Genomic DNA, 18615 nt, shown 5'->3' on the forward strand with positions numbered 1-18615 from the left:
CTGATGTAGAGGCAAAGTGGTCTGGGTCACTTCATGACTCACGGATGTATGGTCTTACCTGCGCAACAAACTGTAACGTGGTAGGTGTCGTAAAGGTTTGTAAAAACTCACTTGTCTCCATCCTTTAATCCACTCTAATATATCCACTATACATTACAGGAGACTTTGATGGCTTTTATCTCTGGAGGACAGGGGTTACCCATGGCAACCGAAGCTGCTGACACATTACACCACGTGTGTCAAACTCAATCACACAAGGTCAAATAGTTACTACATTTATTGTTCCGGCAATATTTTGACCTAAAAAGGTCAATTTGAAGAGAATAAATCTGCTTTTCCCTCTTTCGCTTCACATCCCAGTCCATCACACACATCCACGACCTAATCGATCCTCACATTTGCTACATACTACATTTCGGTGTAGAGGCAAAGTGTTCTGGGTCACTTCATGACTCATGGATGTATGGTCTTACCTGAGCAACAGACTTCAACGTGATAGGTAGCGTAAAGGTTTGCAATAACACTTACGTCCACCCCACACTGCAATATATCCACTATACATCACAGGAGACTTTGATGGCTTTTATCCAGAGCTCAGGTGTTACCTATAACCAAGGCTGCTGACCCCTTATACGGAACCAGTCCACCCCCACAGAACTTTAACTGGGTTCACTGCAGGACGAGAGGCTGGGTGGAGATGATGATTGGCCCGCTGAAAGCCCATTTCCAGTGCCTATGATACCTCAAGATGATTCCTGATATAATTGTGTTGGCCTGTGATATAATTGTGTCTTCATACTATTGCCACTATTGGAGGAGAACAAGGCTGTCACTGCATGGTTAGTATGAACATCGCCCCCTGTTGTCCTCTCCAAGGAACCATCACCTTATCGTGGTGGAGATGTTTGTGTGCCGTAAGGAACCTGGGAGCTATGTCTTCGGCACTCTTGTAGGGTCACCCAAGGCAAACAGATCTCAGGTGAAGGGCCAGACAAAGAATGGTTCAGAAGACCTCATGAAAGAACGAAAAGGGAAACAAGTGACCCTAACAGAGGAAACCCGGGGTCCACGTCTGGAACCAGGCCTGGACAGAGGGCCCGTCAGCGAGCGCCTGTTGGCCGGGTCTGCTACGGGGCCCGCCCGGGCTCAGCCTGAAAAGGCAACGTGGATTTTTCCCACCCATGTGGACCCACCACCCGCAGGGCAGATCGATGCCTCCAGGTGCGCTGCCATATAGGTGGTGGTGACAACAGGGGGTCACAGTGGCAAAGCCCTGGGTATTGATGAGATTCAACCGGAAATACTGAAGGCTCTGGGTGTTGAGGGGCTGTCATGGATGACACACTTTTTTAACATTGCGTGGAAGTCTGGGACAGTGCCGAAAGAGTGGCAGACTGGGGTGGTGTTTCTCTTTTTAAAAAGGGGGACCAGAGGGTAGATAGATAGACACTTTATTAATCCCGGAGGAAATTGTATAATATAATATAATATAATATAATATAATATAATATAATATAATATAATATAATATAATATAATATAATATAATATAATATAATATAATATAATATAATATATATATATATAATATATGGGTGTGTGCCAACTACAGAAGCGTCAGACACCTCAGCCTCCCTGGGAAAGTTTACTCCAAGGTGCTGGAGAGGAGGGTCTGGCCGATTGTCAAACCTCAGATTGAAGACGAACAATGTGAAACAACGGACCAGCTCTTTATTATTGCAGGAATCCTAGAGGGGGCTTGGGAGTATGCCCATCCGGTCTACATATGTTTTGTGGACCTGGAGAAGGCATACGATTGGGTCCCCAGGGATGTACTGTGGGAGGTACTGCGGGAGTATGGGGTGACGGGGCCTCTTCCCCGGGGCCATCCAATCCCTGTACCACCAAAGTGAGAGCTGCGTTCCGGTTCTCGGCAGTAAGTCGGCTTGTTCCAAGTGGCTGTTGGCCTGCGCCAGGGCTGCGCTTTGTCACCAATTCTGTTCGTGATTTTCATGGACAGGTTATCGAGGCGCAGTCGTGGTGAGGAGGGTTTATTTTGGTGGGCTGAGGATTGCATCGCTGCTTTTTGCAGAATCTGAGGCCATGGTTCTTAGCAGGAAGCCAGTGGACAGCCTTCTCCAAGTGGGGAATGAGGTCCTTCCACAAGTGAAGGAGTTTAAGTATCTTGGGGTCCTGTTCACGAGTGAGGGAACAACAGAACATGAGATTGGACGGAGAATTGGGGCAGCAGGAACGGTATTGCAGTCACTTTACCGCACTGTTGCCACAAAGAGGGAGCTAAGCCAAGAGGCAAAGCTCTCCATCTACTGTTCAATCTTCGTTCCTACCTTCACCTGTGGTCATGAGCGACGGGTCATGACTGAAAGAATGAGATCGCGGATACAAGCGGCTGAAATGGGCTTTCTCAGATGGATAGCTGGTGTCTCCCTTAGAGATAAGGTGAGAAACACTGCTATTCTGCGAGGGGCTCAGAGTAGAGTCGCTGCTCCTTCGCATGGAAAGGAGTCATTTGAGGTGGTTTGGGCATCTGGTGCGGATGCCTCCGGGGCACCTCCCTAGAGAGGTGTTGGGAGGACCCAGCTGGACGTGCAGACCCAGGACCAGGTGGAGGGATTATATCTCAACACTGGCCTGGGAACACCTTGGGATCCCCCAGTCAAAGCTGGTGGATGTGGCATGGTAAATGGAAGTTTTGGGCTCCCTTTTGAAGCTGCTGCCCCCGCGACGCGACTATGGATAAGCGATGGAAGATGGATGGACGGCCCCCTGTTGTTATGTGAGCAGTGCCTGTTTGTACTTTTGTAATAGCTGCCAATCCTTGGGTACAGGTATTTTGAGCCTTTTCAGCTGGGTCTAGTGAACCAGAGTTATGCCTCACAGGACTAGGCATGCAGGAAGAGTCACAGTCAGGATGTCTTCAACATACTTCCCTGGGGAAGACGTGTGTAGGTGATTTGATCCCCGCCGAAGGTGAATTCAAATACTTCACCTGAAATGGGAATGCAGAAGAAGGCATTAGAAAGATCCATGACTGTAAACCAACTGTGTTTTCCTTGAATATTTTGAGATCACGCTGTAAGGCAGGGGACACCAATGATGTGCCTGTGAGCGACCATTGGAGATATATACAGTATAGTGCTAAATGACAACCGATTAATTATTGTGGGTGGTATGACACCCACACCGATTTGGTGCATGGCTGACGCTGAGACTGTGGAGCAACAGGTAAGTTTTCAACTGAGAGATCTGCAGATAACTATAGGATGACTAACTATCTGGACCAGATTGAAACATGTTATCCACTGCCATCTGGAGGTAGGAGACCACCTGCAGTGTTGTTAAAATTCGAGGATCGTAAACACAAGATTTCTCTTCTGAAACAAGGCTTCAAACTGAAAGGAAAAAATGTCTACATTGAGGTTAGAATCTTCTTGAGGGATGAGCTCACCAGCAGTCTGACTCCGCCTAATGTGTATCATATGTTGTGTGTGTGATGTGTATTTTTGTGTCTAGAAAATCATGTGGTAGACAAGGACTAAGAGTTGTGCTATCTATGTTTTGTAAGCAGATACATTTTGCTATTGCTTAATAGAAATTCACAACACCTCTTATAATATGACTGAGCAGGTAAATGCAGGTGCTGCCCTATAGACACCAGAGGTCACCCTAACAGTGGAAATGAACTTAAGAGCTGCATCTCACAGAAATACTGTCAGTAATACAGCGAAGTAACTGAAAATTAATGTACTTAGTTACTTTCTACCCACAGGATATATCTTGAGATTTGATCAGTTTGTAGTTTAATAATGGTGTCATTCATTAATAGCTAATCCTACACTGCTGTTTGTAATGTCACAGTGTCTGATGCTACAGTTACTTTCTGTTTCCATCATCATCAATCACTTTTGATTCAAAAGACTTCTCCTAGCAAAAAAAATTACGCAGACTAAAGTCTTCTACAGTTCACTGTGAAACCAGCAATCACTGCAGTTATACTGAACGTCAAAACTTATTTTATGTAAATATAGACTTTTTCACTGAAGTTGAAAACTGCCATTCCACTTCTGATTCTGTAAACCTGTGAGGAGATATAAACAAGTTAAAATGTGTTTGGTTATTCCATGAAAATCCAACCAACAATTTTTCTTGATGTTCAGGTGCAAAGTGGCGGAAACCCCAAAGTGATCAAACAGATAACTTCTATCCACTGAAAGAGATTTGTAAATATTGAGCTATTCCTGTTTTCCTTCTGTTTTGTCTAACTTAAATCTTTTTATCTTTCTTGTATTATTTTGCAATATCAGAGTGGATGCTGCTTTTACACAGCTTCTTATTTCTCTGGACCATCTACCTCGACAGTTCCGCCCGACACTGACAGGAAGCCTGCACCAATCTGCCCCGGCTGTTATATTATGATCAGCATGGCTTCCTGCGCTCTGTCAATGTCGTTTCTGAGACAAAAAAAATACCCCCAATGTTTTAGAACTGCTGGCAAGAAGCCCGGAACTCAAAGCAGATGTGGTGTAAAGGATCCCACTGTTTCTACAGACTTCTGAATGGTCCTGTTTGACAAGAAACATTAAAAGAAATTCTCATGTACTTCATAATAGATTTAAATGTAGCTTCAGTTATTGAGAATGTGGGCATCCTCTTTGGCAGGGTGACTGTACTGCAGCCACATAACTGTTGATGACCCCAGAAAGCAGCGCTTTGACGTTTCCTGTAGTGAGAATACAATGTCTGAATAAAACCGAATATAATTTGATTTAATGTGTTAATTCTTGCTTGCTATATCGTAGCCATATATCATAAGAAATTGGTTTATGTTCATTTATCCTTGCAGGGTTCAATAAAGCAATAAGAGATATACTGTAGATTACCGATTCATGCAAGTATATGAAATATAAATATACACATATGTGTTTGTCCTCTCAGAGGAACCATCACCTCTGACTGCTGTTTATGCGTATGCAACAAATAACAGCTCGGAGTATTCGGCCTTCTTGGGGTCCCTAAACTGGGTCCTTCACGGGACCCCTGTAGGTGACACGATTGCTGTCCTGGGGAACTTCAATGTGCACGTTGGCAATGATGGAGACCCCTGGAGGGGTGTGATTGGGAAGAATAGCCGCCCTGATCTAAACCCGAGCGGTATTATGTTGTTGTATTTCTGTGCTAGTCACGGATTGTTCATAACTGACACCATGTTCGAACACAAGATGCTCATAAGTGTACGTGGTACCAGAGCACCCTCAGTCAAAGGTCCATGATCGATCTTGTGATCATATCATCTGAGCATAGACTGTGTGTTTTTGACGCTTGGGTGAAAAGATGGGCAGAGCTGTCAACTGATCACCACCTGGTGGTGAGTTGGGTACCTCAGTGGGGGAAAACTCTGGGGGATGATGAGGGGACTCAATCTGTCAGAGGGTGTGTGCCAACTACAGGGGCATCACACTCTTCAGATTGAAGACGAACAATGTGGGTTCCGTCCTGGTCGTGAAACAACCAACCAGCTCTTTACTATTGCAGGGATCCTGGAGGGGGCTTGGGAGTGTGCCCATCCAGTCTGCATGTGTTTTGTGGAGAAGGAGTACGATCAGGTCAACAAGGATATACCTTGGGAGGTTCTGCGCCCAAAGTGAGAGCTGCGTTCGGGTTCTTGGTGGTAAGTCGGCTTGTTCCGAGTGGCTGTTGACCTTTGCCAGGGCTTTGCTTTGTCACCAAATTCTGTTTGTGATTTCCACGGACAGAATATGGAGGCGTAGTCATGGTGAGGAGGGTTTACAGTTTGTTGGGCTGAGGATCACATCACTGCTTTTTGCAGATGATGTGGTCCTGTTTGCATCATCGGCCTGTGACCTGCAGCACTCACTGGTCCGGTTTGCAGTCGATAGTGAAGCGGCGGGGATGAGTAACAGCACTCCCAAATCTGAGGCCATGGTTCCTAGCAGGAAGCCGGTGGACTTCCTTCTCCGAGTAGGGAATGATGTCCTTCCCTTAGTGAAAGAGTATCTTGAGGTCTTGTTCACGAGTGAGAGAACAATGGAATGTGAATGGAAAATTGGGGCAGCAGGAGCGGTATTGCAGTCACTTTATCGCTGCCCACTGATCTGCTCCACTAACCATCGTCTAGGGGAGTTGATTCCATTTAATTCGGTTTCATCTATGGTTTGGGTTTTGGCAGGGGTAATCATACTTTTTTTTTATTAACAATGACTTACGTAGGCGTTTATTTGGTCTCTCCTCAGAGTGGTGGATCATCGGCAATTGGTGACCTCTTGTCTGCTTCATCGGCTGGTAGTGTGTCACTCTACTGGATGGATCAGCGTGTTTCTATCGTACATTTATAATTGCTATTATTGTTGTTTTGTTGATAGTCTGTACATGCGGTATCTATTGCTTCGTCTGTTCCACCTCTGGAAGAGGAGTCCCTCCTCTGTAGTCTTGCTGAGGTTTCTCCCATCCATTTTTTTCCCTGTTAAAAGGGTTTTGGGGGGAGTTGTTCCTTATCTGATGTGAGGGTCGTACTCCTCGCAGCACACAAGTGTCAGAGGGATGTCTTCCATGTGCAGATTGTAAAGCACTGCAATGAATTTACAACCCGTTCATCCCTAGCCATTAGTTTTAGCTGTCCATCGATATAGCCTTTTTTGTTTGCTTGGTGTTTTCTGGCTGTTGAAGTTTTAGTTATGGTTCTTTGGGTAGGAACAACATTCAACACAGAATTTAATCAAGTTAATCAACAGTCTGAGGTGAAAGGACCAACATGTGTCTTGTTCTGGTGTTCGGTGTAAAATTGTCATGGGCTTCCTATGCCTGTTTTTTACTTTAAATATGGTTTGCAAAAGTTTTTGGATGTTGTATTGCTTTGCGAGTCTTATACTGTATACATCGTGATGAGACTGTCATAAATAAAACACCTTTTACTGTGCATGTTTTCTCTGTTTTAACACTTTAAGCAAAGCCAGACGTAAGTTTAACGAGTATTTAATAAAATAGAAACCAGCAAAACATAAAAACTCAGCTCCATACCTGTCAACCTCATCAGATGTTCACCTGTTTCCCCAAAATTAAAAAAAAATAACATGCATAAAAGTTGAAATGAATTCCTAAAAATTGACAGTAAATTTATTTTTAATTGTCTTGACAAATAATTGACTTCTGTCTTTGACATTCATAAGACTCTCAGGCATTCCTTCAGGGTTGACATTTATGCAGCATCAAAACAATCTCAATTCTCTGACAGAGCAACTAAAGGAGATGGCACTAGCAACACTCCCAACAACAACGACAACAACAACAACTTCAAACAAAAAACATACGTACACTGCCATTTCCTAACATTAGTTCTAGGCTTATTAGGTCTGAAAGCAGATATATTGTTTTAATCTATGAAAATACAGCGAAGTAAGGAAACATGTTCTGTGTATTATCACTTGAAATAGAAACAAACGTGAAAAGTTTCTGAATGAATGATTTGAACAACAGCTTCTACTCGGGTGGAAGGTGAATCACATGACTTCGTATCCACTGCGGATGCCTCTCATCAAACAGCAGGCGAAGATGATACCCATGATCTGGACAGAAAACAGTTTTGTTTTGATCAGACACAACACAATCTTTCCTAGGATCTTCTAAGACCAAAAAGAAAAGGAAAAAAAAACACTCAAATTCGAATGAGTAAAATCAATGACACATTTGCTAAGCGTGCACACATGAAATCACTTTAGTGCATCTCAGTGAAAGAAGGTTCCGAGTTTAGATCCTCTTTTCTGTATTTGCTACGTACCTGCAGGAAGGCAATTACGAGAGCTGCAACTATCACCCACAGGACATTTTTCTTCAGTAACTCCTCCACAACATCATGACAGCCCTACAATGACAACAAACAGTAGACCTACATTCAGTGGGGACTTTTCCCTGGTTCATGTGTTCATTGAGAAACACGTTGCCGCACAGTGACACATCGTTTTTGTTTAGCTCATGGCTTTACTTCTCCAAACCTTCTCTCAGTGCTTATGAAACTACTGGAAACTGATTCATGTTGTTGCAAACTGGACTCGCACAAGTGACACGATTCAGAAACCGACTTCAAGCTGTGTTGTAACGCTATAACGGGAAATATTTGCGACATGCTCCACATGTGAACAAAGACACTCCTGTTGTTTGCCAAAGGTTTGGGGTCAGTTAACACATTGAGGCCTGCAAACACACTGCTGTTTGCGACACATCACAAAACAGAAGCCTGATGGATGCCAGTGTGTCCTTTTCAAGCACCGAATGTCTAGTTGACAGTATTCAACTGTTACCTAGGGTCATATTTTAATGCTTTTTATTACATATTTACAATTTGTTTGTATGAGTAGTTGTATAATATTACTAATAATGACATTTTCATAGTTTAACGAACTGTCATGATGAAAGGTTTCACATTTTCTACAAGCAAAGACATCAGACAAGAATAGACTAAGCTACAATGAAATAACTTAATGTAGTGTAGTTTGGATTTAGAGTCACCTGAAGAAACATGAAAAAAACAGAAGTCAGAGATGAGAGTCAGAGAACAGTTGAGTGAATGTCAGTGTGTGCCTATTGTGCAAATGTGGGTTAAACTTAAAACACAGGCCACTCTTCGCCTGCTTTTATCTGTACAAGGAAGAAGCTGATGTTGGGACCTTATGGGGCAGTTTCTAACTATTTCAGTTATCGGGGCTATACCTCCTGGTGGACTTTTGCAGCGTCTGTCATGGTCCCGATTCCACAGCCTTTAGTTTCCACGATACAGCAGGAGTCGGGCACAGAGTCACCGTTAGGCATGAAGTTTCTCCAGTCGGCGGAGCTGTTCACACCACAGCACTTCAGCTGGAAGACAAAATGAATCAAATGAAAAAAAACAACAAGATGACATATCCTGTGTCACCAGTGCAAAGAAACATTAAGCCAAGCCATGCATCTCAATCCAACAGGATGTGACAGTGTTATATAAAGGTGTTGTCGAACTGTGTCTGGGAGAGTTTAAACGTAACTCACATCCATCTGCAGTTTGTCCACCGCGTTCTTGAATTCATCTGTACCATTCTTATAGTTGGAAATCATTTCTGTCAAGCTGTCTTGTACGATTACTGAAAGCTAGACGGAGACAAAACAATCCAGGTTAGAAGTGCTGCTTCTATGGGCTTTGATAGAACGCATGGTTCTGCACTCACTTTGTTTCTGAAGATGTAGCCAGCAATTGCTGCGGCGATCTCAACGATGATGACCAGGGAGAGTAGGACGGCAAACTGAAGGAAAGATAAAAAGGAAAAAGGAGCAATCATCCACAAATATGCAACATAAGTATGAAGAAATCTTTGATAATGCTGTGACAGGAGGAACATTTTTGAATGAGGGCCCGTTGAATTATAAGGGACTGTTGGTGTGCACAACTACGAGGATTTACCATGGTAACCATGCAGTAGTTCTCTTTCCAAGCTCCGCAGCAGCCGAAGAAGGCGATGAAGAAGATCACCACCCCCACTGCGATGAGCACGATGGGAGCGCCTGACGCCGATGCATCTTTTATCATGAAGGTGTTGTGCAAAGCCATTTGAACCAGGATGCCCACGACAACCAATGCTAGGCCACAAAGCTGCAGGAAACGGAAGGAGATTAGTTCAATGTGGAATTTGCTGCTTTGAGACTATTATATAAACAACAGTGTTTCGTTGGATAATCTAAAAACAATGGAGAGAAAAGTTTGGGAAACAAAATCTTTTGGTCAAAGTCAATCACCAACAAACACTGTTAGAGAGAAAATTAAGCAGGGTTTCATTTCCTGTGTTGAAACACATCTCTGATGTTTAGCTCATTCCTCGTGGCTGAACCCGTCACAAAAAAAACCCACCTGAAACAATTTAACAACTAAAGACCAACTCCATCTGTGCTTTTTAAAATGGAAACTCCCACCCAGTAAAGAGGTGGCTTAGGTTACAGCAATGATGGCCTCCCCACATACCCCTCCCAAACACAAATACACACACACACACACACATTGAAGCTTGCGACACGATAGCTTGGAAGATTTGAGCTTCACGGTGGAAAAATATTTGAACATAATTACATCTTCAAGAGTCGAATCTGGTTTTTAAAGTCACCACTAAAGTTACAAACAGACAGATGGAGTGAGGGTCGAGGGAGATCCTGGGTGAAAGAGGAGAGGGAGCAGCATTTGAAAAAAGTCTTGAATCATGGAAATAAAACATAACCATGCAAATATTTTAAAGGTGACTTATTCTAAGAAAGAATAAAAACGGTGTGTGTGTTCAATGTGTGTGAGTGTGTGTGTGTGTGTGTGTGTGCATGAACCACACCCATTGCGTGTTCAAACAGACACAGACCTGCAGCTCTGACAAAGGTACAGGTGGATGGAGGGGGTTTACCTACAGACGCGTTACCATGCAAAAAGTAACAGGTAAACTATGGGTGTTAGAGGGGGAGGGGAACTCATTCTGACCCACAGCAATGCACGTCTGGGCTGAAATTGTAATATTTGGATTTGAAAACAGAAAAAAGCAACAATGAGAAGACTGAAGTAAAAAATAAATTAATATTCCTTGAATTCAATGTAAAGCAATCAAATGTGAATTCAATTTCTTTTTGTTCGACAGAAATCAGTTTAAATAAATTTAACACAGCAACTTAAGTCCAACTGAGATTATAAATCTCTTTTACAAGAGACACCTGGCCGAGGTAGCAGCTGTTCAAAGTCAGAAGTGATATAAAACAGGTACGTGCTACATAAATTGAGTATAAAACTGTAAAACATTAAAACAAAACAAACAGTAACAGCTATTCAAGGGCAGTAACTTCTCAAGTAAAACAGTGGCTTTCCTCTTTCACTGCATTATTCATTCAAGTTGGTCCGTCGAATTAAAGTAACTTCAAATCCATCGCCTTGTTCTGCTAAACATTCAATTTAATGGCAAATACACTCATATTAATAATGCCGTTCGTCAGCATTTACATATGATGTTAGCCATATTCACGATATCATTCTAGTGTTAGCGTGATAACATTTGAATAGAATGTCCATTGTCAGATGAAATGTCAATAGTTTTGCTGTTACTTCACCAGAAACTAAACAATTGAGTAAAGTCACATTCAGACAACATGATGTTGATGAACTAATTTTTGGTCACTAGCAGACATTAAGATCATGAACGTAAAAAAACTAATAATCTGATTGTTGTTGATGTATTTCAGTCTGGACCAAACTGGTGGACATTCCTATAAAATACAAACACATACAACAAACCGTTGTCAAAGTGAAACATTTGACTTGTATGAAGTGTTTTCAAATTTCAACATAAAGTAGTCAATTATGAATAAATGCATTAATAGGACATTGAAATCTAAAAAATTACACCCCATTTGAGAAAAGAAAAAACTAGTCAAAGAGTCAATCTATGAAATGGATTCTGAACACAAAGCAAACACAATGTTAAGTGAATGCTTTGTTCTAATATCAAACCTTTTGAATAACAATGAAAGGAATGCATACCAAAAAGAAAATAACAAACACGAGATGATCACTCATATGAATGGGATGTTTCTTTCCTTCTGTGTTAAGTTAGACAGACGGAACAGTTTTCATTGGTTTTGCGCACCAGCGCTCGTCACACACATGTCACTGGTTTGGGTTGGTCAACAAAAACATTTCCTGATATCGTGCAAACACCGAACTGTCTTTAGCAGGCCGTCCATGCAGGATCCGTACCACAATGTAGTCGGATTCATTTTGAATTCAACTGGACTTCACAGATCAATCCATCAATGTAAACTACCAAAAAAAAATTAAAAATAGGATTTACATTATATAATGGGTTTATTTAGAAAAGAATTAACAGAACGAAAGCAGTTTTAGTTTAAAGTTGTAATGGAATTTTTTAACAAAATAATGCAAATAAATGAGTGTCAAAAAAATCAATAAAAAATAATTGTCAGTAACAGGCCAATCATTCAGCTCTACTGTAATTCTGCTGTGTTTGAGCATTTTTAAAAAAATATTATTGACACAAAACATAGGATTTACTCTGATTACAATTAAACTGAAGACTTCTCACAGTGAAACACATTCTTAGCTGGCAGAATGTCAACACTAACAACTGCTTGTAGTTTCAGCTAGCTCATATTAGCATGTGCAGAGGAATCCTGCCACACATTTCTTTCAGCATTGCCACGGATTAGGTTTTATATACAAGGATGTCGTTGATCAAGGGGTTGCATGACGATAACTTAAAAAGTTGCTAATAAAGTACGTTTGTGTGAGAAAATGTCACGTTTCAGTCAATAAGCCGACAACCTAAATCATCTGGAAATCTCGTCACTTACTGAGATTAAACACAGAGACAACATAAGGGCCACATATGTTTATTCTGATGGATATCTTGGTGGAAAATAATAGTCAGACAGGATTAAGACTTGACAAACAAAGCTGTTAGGTTGTAAATGTAAAAGCCCCGGCCTTCCAAGACCGGTGACTGAACAGGAAATGATTCTCTGAAGTAATGCCACCACACATGAAGTGACACGAACAAACGCTAGATGTGACTGAGTCTGAGATCTGCAGAATCAACTAATAAACATGGCATTAAGAAGTGTGGCGTAACTGACTCTGAGCTGAACTTACAAGATAAAAGGATCATAAAAAGTATTCTACATAAATACATGATGTACTTCCGTTTGCTACATGTGTGATGACAAAACAGGAATTCCGTGTTTTATTGCAACATATATTGCGTTACAAAACTTCAGTGAGCTACCTGATCTTGTGATTTACAATAGATAAAGACAAACTGATTTTGAAAAAACATTTTATGCTTAGTAACAAATCTTTCAGAGTTTTTCACAGTAAGACAAAAGAGCATTGTAACTGAACATGAAAACTTTATTAGGAAGTAGAAAAGCTGTTCATCAGCTTAACCCGTAAGACCCCACACCCATTTTTCCTAAACGGAAAATGATGTGGGTTATAACAAAAACTGAGTGGACCATATAGAACAAGGACTTTCAATTTGCTTGTGACACTGATGTCACCGTGGGTTTTCTTGAGTTTCAGACAAGAGCTTTCCAAGTTGTCTATAACAGCAAAACTACTCAGCTGTTGTGTGTGAGATTCTTTCGGTTGTGTTTGTAAAAGCACACATGTACATGTGTGAAATGACGACGACTTGATAAATGTCACCAATGGGCCCTCATAAAGACATCCTGACAGGATGCAGCACAGGATGGACGGGGTTCTTACATAAGATGAGGTGACACTTCAGTGTTACTCTTCCTTAATGTCTTTCTTATAAGTCATCATGCAGCATCACATCTCAAAATAGTGTCAGAACCTTGTTTTGAGCCAATGTACAAAACATATAAACAAAATGTACATAAAAAATGCAGTATCAGGAAATAAATCTAAATATTTAATGTGTAACTCTGAAGGTAGCTTTAATTTCACAACAGAAGATCAACCTACTGCCCAGTTTGTTATGTTACCCATACTAAGCCTTAAGATCTCTCCTTGTTGGCACCACCAGTTTCAATATTTGAGCATGAGTCAATAGGAAGCTAATGACATAGAACAATAGAGAGAAGTGAACAGAGAGGCAAACAAAGCGAAGCCACATCAATCCTGCAATCACACAGACTAAAAGACACAAGGCAAGACCAGTAAAAACATTATCCTATCTTAATGCCAAAGCTTGAGCCCAATTTCCTGATAAGAATAGACTTCTCTATAATAATTCAACATTAATCCAGTATACAAAATTGAGCAAGGACTTTAATTTATGTTTTCCACCTTCTACAATGTGAATGGTTTGGATTTTTTCCCCACCTATTAAAAAAATTAATATATTTATAATAATTGGACAAAAAAAAGGTGTGAAGACTATTGATTAAAATCCATACAATAATCTGTTTTGTAAAATACCAACTGCATATAAACGAGGTATGAATTAACTTAAATCCTTTCAATTTATTGGCTGTTCACAGACCATTAGTAAATTAGTTATAACCCAATAATATAGTACAAGTATGGTACATGGGCATTTTTAAGGATTTCTTAATGTGCAGTTATAATTGCATGTATAATGAATGACGGACTGTAACTTATTTTTTTTATATTCTCTATGCAATTAAGACAGATGTCTTAATTGTTTAGTTGTCTTAATTAAATGCTTGACAAATAGAACAGGACACACATAGATCTGCTTCTGACAAGAGTATATCTTACAAATTTCTATTGCAATTTTTAAGTATGTAAATATTGCAAACAAACCACAACAAACAACATGTTCATCTATCACATCTGATCATAGCCTTGACACTCCATCACCAACACCTCTTGCTCTAAAGCTCTCAAACACACAAAGAGGAAAAGGCCAACGTGTTGCATCCGGGAAACTTTCAGGTTTGTCCAGGATATTTGAGATGTGTTTGAGATATTCCATGCTTAGATACATCTGATATTAAACAAACACGTGCACCAGTCTGCATACAAGGATGATTAACCCATTGCATGGTTGTGACAAGTCATGTGTTTGTACATCAGCTGACTTAACAGATGACAACATAAAGTATGTTGACTGAAAACTTGAAGGCTAAAACCAGAGGTCATACTAAAAGTCACAGGACTCGATGAAATGAGTCACAATAAGAATCCAGCTGTGAAAATGGCGGAAAGGATAAACTGACAGATAAGAAAATTACACATACAACTTGCAGGACTTCCTGTTTGCTGGTTCTGTTCATTTTTGGCCACAATGGGCTCCCTTCAAGTCTCAAAGACACTTCATCAGCATTCACTGCTACTCACCCAGAAAAGGAGGTTGAAAAAGAAGAGCAGATACTTGACGCATTTCATTCCCCCTTCCACACCCATGGCTGATGAGGATCTGTTTCCTGGATGGAGACAAACAACTACTGTTACGTGAAATATAGATCTTTTTAAAAAAAAAAAAATTTTTTTAGGATCATAGCTGGTATATAAAGCAGTTAGTGCTGAATAATTACCATTAAATAGGTGAACTCACTCAATGGCAGTGAAGCTAACATGTTCCCATTGTTTAATTAGGGCAACAGGCTCAAACCCAGTTAACAACACGCTACAAGACAAATCAAAGTTCGGCAGCAGCCTACTTCTAAACCACGGATAGGCCTTAAAAGACGACACAGACTGGGTTTATCAAACAAAAAAAAAACAAAAAACGATTGTATATTCGCTACTTTAAAATCTTATGTGACGTATAAAGTGGTTTACTAAAGTATTTGTCCCGTTTAGTGGAAGAGAAGAGTCCCCGTCCTGGCCTGCCCCGAACCGTTAACCACAGCTAACAACAATACCCACTTTGTTACGACCCAAAGTAAACCAGCACTTATTGAATCAACAGTTTTATAAGATATACGCAGTTAAATGCTTTAATCCGATTTAAAAAAATGTCAATCTTGCCCCCCCCCCCCAATACTTGTCAGAAAAAGGATAATCTTAGTGAGCTGCTAACTAATCTAACTAGTGTTTTAGAAATGTACGGATGATAGTCAGTAAAAATAAATAAATAAATAAAAAAAGTTCGCTGGTTCATTTAATGTATAATTACCTTCAGATATGAAGCTTGTTTCGATCCTACGACGACAAGCTCTGACGACAAAGTGTGGTGAAAGCCAAACTTCTACCGTTTATAGTCCCTCCCACGGTTGTTGGACGACTCCCCACCGCCCGGAGGTGTTGGGTTCACATCCCGCTGACGCAGCTCCACAGACTGGCGTTACCGCGCTTCGGTTTGATCATTCACCTGCAATCCCCACACGATTGCAGGTTGATATATATATTTTAGATTAATTAATTTCAAATTATATTCTCTTAATGACATTGTGCTGCAACCTCAGAATTGGATTAGTAACTTTAATGTCCTTTAGGATTTGTCATTGGCTGCATAGATGTCACCCACATTTAAGTAGGTGTCATCATTTAACAGAACTTGATGTGGGTGAGAGCACGTTTATGTGTGTGTAGAGAGAATTATTTGGCAAGATAAAATTATTTGGTGAAGAAAAAATGTATTATTTTAAGGAAATCCAAGGACTACCCTAAGAAAAAAAATGTTTCCATGGAAACAAACAAGACTTAAAATGTTATATTTGAAATGCCAAAAGGCACTCCTTGTATCTATACTTTTTTGAGACATGTTCTGTTCAAATACATGATTTCATTCAAAACAAACAGAACACCTCTACCAAGCCCTGGCGTCCCATTTACAATTCAGTCAAGCCTTATCCAAAATCAAACACATTTACCCGCAACATATTTCAAGGTTAAGGACACAGATCTACGTTCCTGTGTACCTCGACTCTCTTGCAGAAAGCAACATGAACAATACTGTCTTTATTCAAGTATTATTATGAGAAAACAAACCCGTGACATACAAGCAGAAACTAATTTTTCTGCCCTATATTGTATAAAAAACATTTAGACTTCACTAATGGATATTCTTGTATGAGAAAAAGTTACCTTCCCAAAATAAAAAATAAAAATAAAAAACCTTTATCAAAGTTGACCTATCTGGTACATGGGATATGTGTACAGAAACATTTGTGGAAAAATATACAATATTTTTCGACGTATAATTATGATGATTGTTGACTTATGATGATTAAAGGCAGTTTCTCCGGTCTCTAAACACTTCTAGACCTGCTGTATTTAAAAGTGCCAATAAGTAACTTTTATTGTGATTTTGCCACATACAATAGCATTAATTCAAACTACAGATGGCAGGTGTGTTTTCCTTATCTCCACTTTAATTTGGTAGCAGTAGATCCTTTACTTAGACCCTTTAATGGTGCAACAAGAGGTTAATTTTGGTGTATTTCTGCTGGAATAGATAGAAATCAGGATAAACAGGTAAATTTCACATGGCTCAAAATGTCCCAGAGAAAATTTGTGTCTAATTTCTTCAGTTGCACATTGGTTCCACTGTCTTGTGAATAGAATCATTGTCACTCGTGAATAAAATCCAGTCACATTTTTCTCAAATCAAACTGAGCCAAAGGCTTTTTTGTGAGAAATGCAATTCCTCAAACACTTCCTTTTTCACACATCAAGTAACTTCCTCAGTCTTGTTGTATAACTTTCATCCCAAGCAACATGCTCAAGAGACATGTTAACATTTCCATTTTTTTGCTTTTTTAAAATACAGTCTGAAGCTCAATGTAACAGAACAATGTACTTCAAAAAAAAAAAATCAAAATTCATTTTGTCAATGTAAGCAACACTAACCTCAGAATGTACCTTGCGGTACATAATAATTGGATCAAAAGACTAAACGTGTTCCTCTTTTTTGTGATATTGTGAACTTTTCTATTTCCACTCAGTGACTGATTGAAAAAAACAACTATCAATTAAGGTGGGAAAATTTGTTTTTAATGGTTTCCCTCCAATTCTTGATCATGTGCTCAGAAAGAACAACATAATATCAACTCTGACTGAGGCTACATTTTTTGTCACACATAACGTGGCAGAGCAAATTATTCACAGCACTCAGTCTTGCTCTAACCTGTGTACTTATGGTATCACAAGGGTATCAAAAACAAACAGCTCCCTCATCCACATCTCAGATAAGGACACACAGTCTCTGCTTGACCTGGTTTAGAGCAGAAAATTAACTTTGCACTTCAATTCATGGGTAGGATCAAAATTACCCATAGTTGTCAGCTTATGTGCCATGTCAGTTTCAGTCCGTAGAGCTATGGAGCCCATGGCTGAAATGAAGTGGGAGTGTTACACATTTCTTCATGAATTTCAACCATGGGTTCATGGGTGTGTGTATGTGTGTTGCAGGTTTGGTAATCAAGCAGTGGGTTAACAACTTCAGTAGACTTAAAAATTAGAAGCTAGAGGTTATGTGATTTTATTTCCACATAAAATGCCTAAATTAGTTTCTATGAGGCCAAATACAACAATCGATGACTGCGTAGCAGCAGCATACAGGGTGAATTGAGTGATTTAAAATTTTAAGATGACATTTAAGTGATAGTATAGTCCTATACATTTTTTTAAAAAATGATGACTACCACCAGCATGACCAGTATTTTTTAGTTGAATCTTCATTTAAATAAGTTGATTTATAGGTGAATGTCAGTTTTATTAGAAAGAGAAGCAAAGTTGAACTATGCAGTCAGAGACTGCAACATCCTGCGACACCCCTGAATTCAAACTGTTACCCTGACCTACTGTCATAGGCCAGGCAATTAAATTAACAGTGAGAGATCTTCTCTGTTCATGAAGAGTCAAACCTTCAGCTCCCCCATCAGCTCTACAGCCATGAGATGGTGCTGGATTTCCGGCGGGCACCTCCCTCTCCACAACCAGTGATCATCGAGGGCAGTGAGGTGGAGGTGGTAGGAAACTATAAGTACCTGGGACTGCAGCTAGACAGCAGACTGGACTGGTCACTCAACTCGAACTGTGTGTACAAGAAGGGGCAGAGCAGGATGTACTTCCTGAGGAGGCTGGCTTTCTTCAACATCTGTCCTAAGCTCCTTCTCATGTTCTATCAGCCCGTAGTC

The 18615-nt window shown here is 40.3% G+C and overlaps 1 protein-coding gene across 1 annotated transcript; it reads right to left on the reverse strand.

Annotated features, from left to right (window-relative positions):
- Window positions 1–6995: 6995 nt before the first annotated feature.
- On the reverse strand, window positions 6996–15772 carry LOC137613419 (CD63 antigen-like). Its single transcript, XM_068342633.1, has 8 exons — window positions 15651–15772; window positions 14870–14955; window positions 9464–9652; window positions 9231–9305; window positions 9055–9153; window positions 8743–8886; window positions 7814–7897; window positions 6996–7601 (listed from the first exon to the last, which is right to left on the reverse strand). The coding sequence occupies exons 2-8, from the start codon at window positions 14933–14935 to the stop codon at window positions 7536–7538; spliced, it is 723 nt and encodes a 240-aa protein (XP_068198734.1). The 5' UTR covers window positions 14936–14955; window positions 15651–15772; the 3' UTR covers window positions 6996–7535.
- Between the last annotated feature and the right edge of the window lie 2843 nt (window positions 15773–18615).

This window comes from Antennarius striatus, chromosome 2, assembly GCF_040054535.1.
Source record: "Antennarius striatus isolate MH-2024 chromosome 2, ASM4005453v1, whole genome shotgun sequence".
In the NCBI taxonomy this organism is placed as follows: domain Eukaryota; kingdom Metazoa; phylum Chordata; class Actinopteri; order Lophiiformes; family Antennariidae; genus Antennarius; species Antennarius striatus.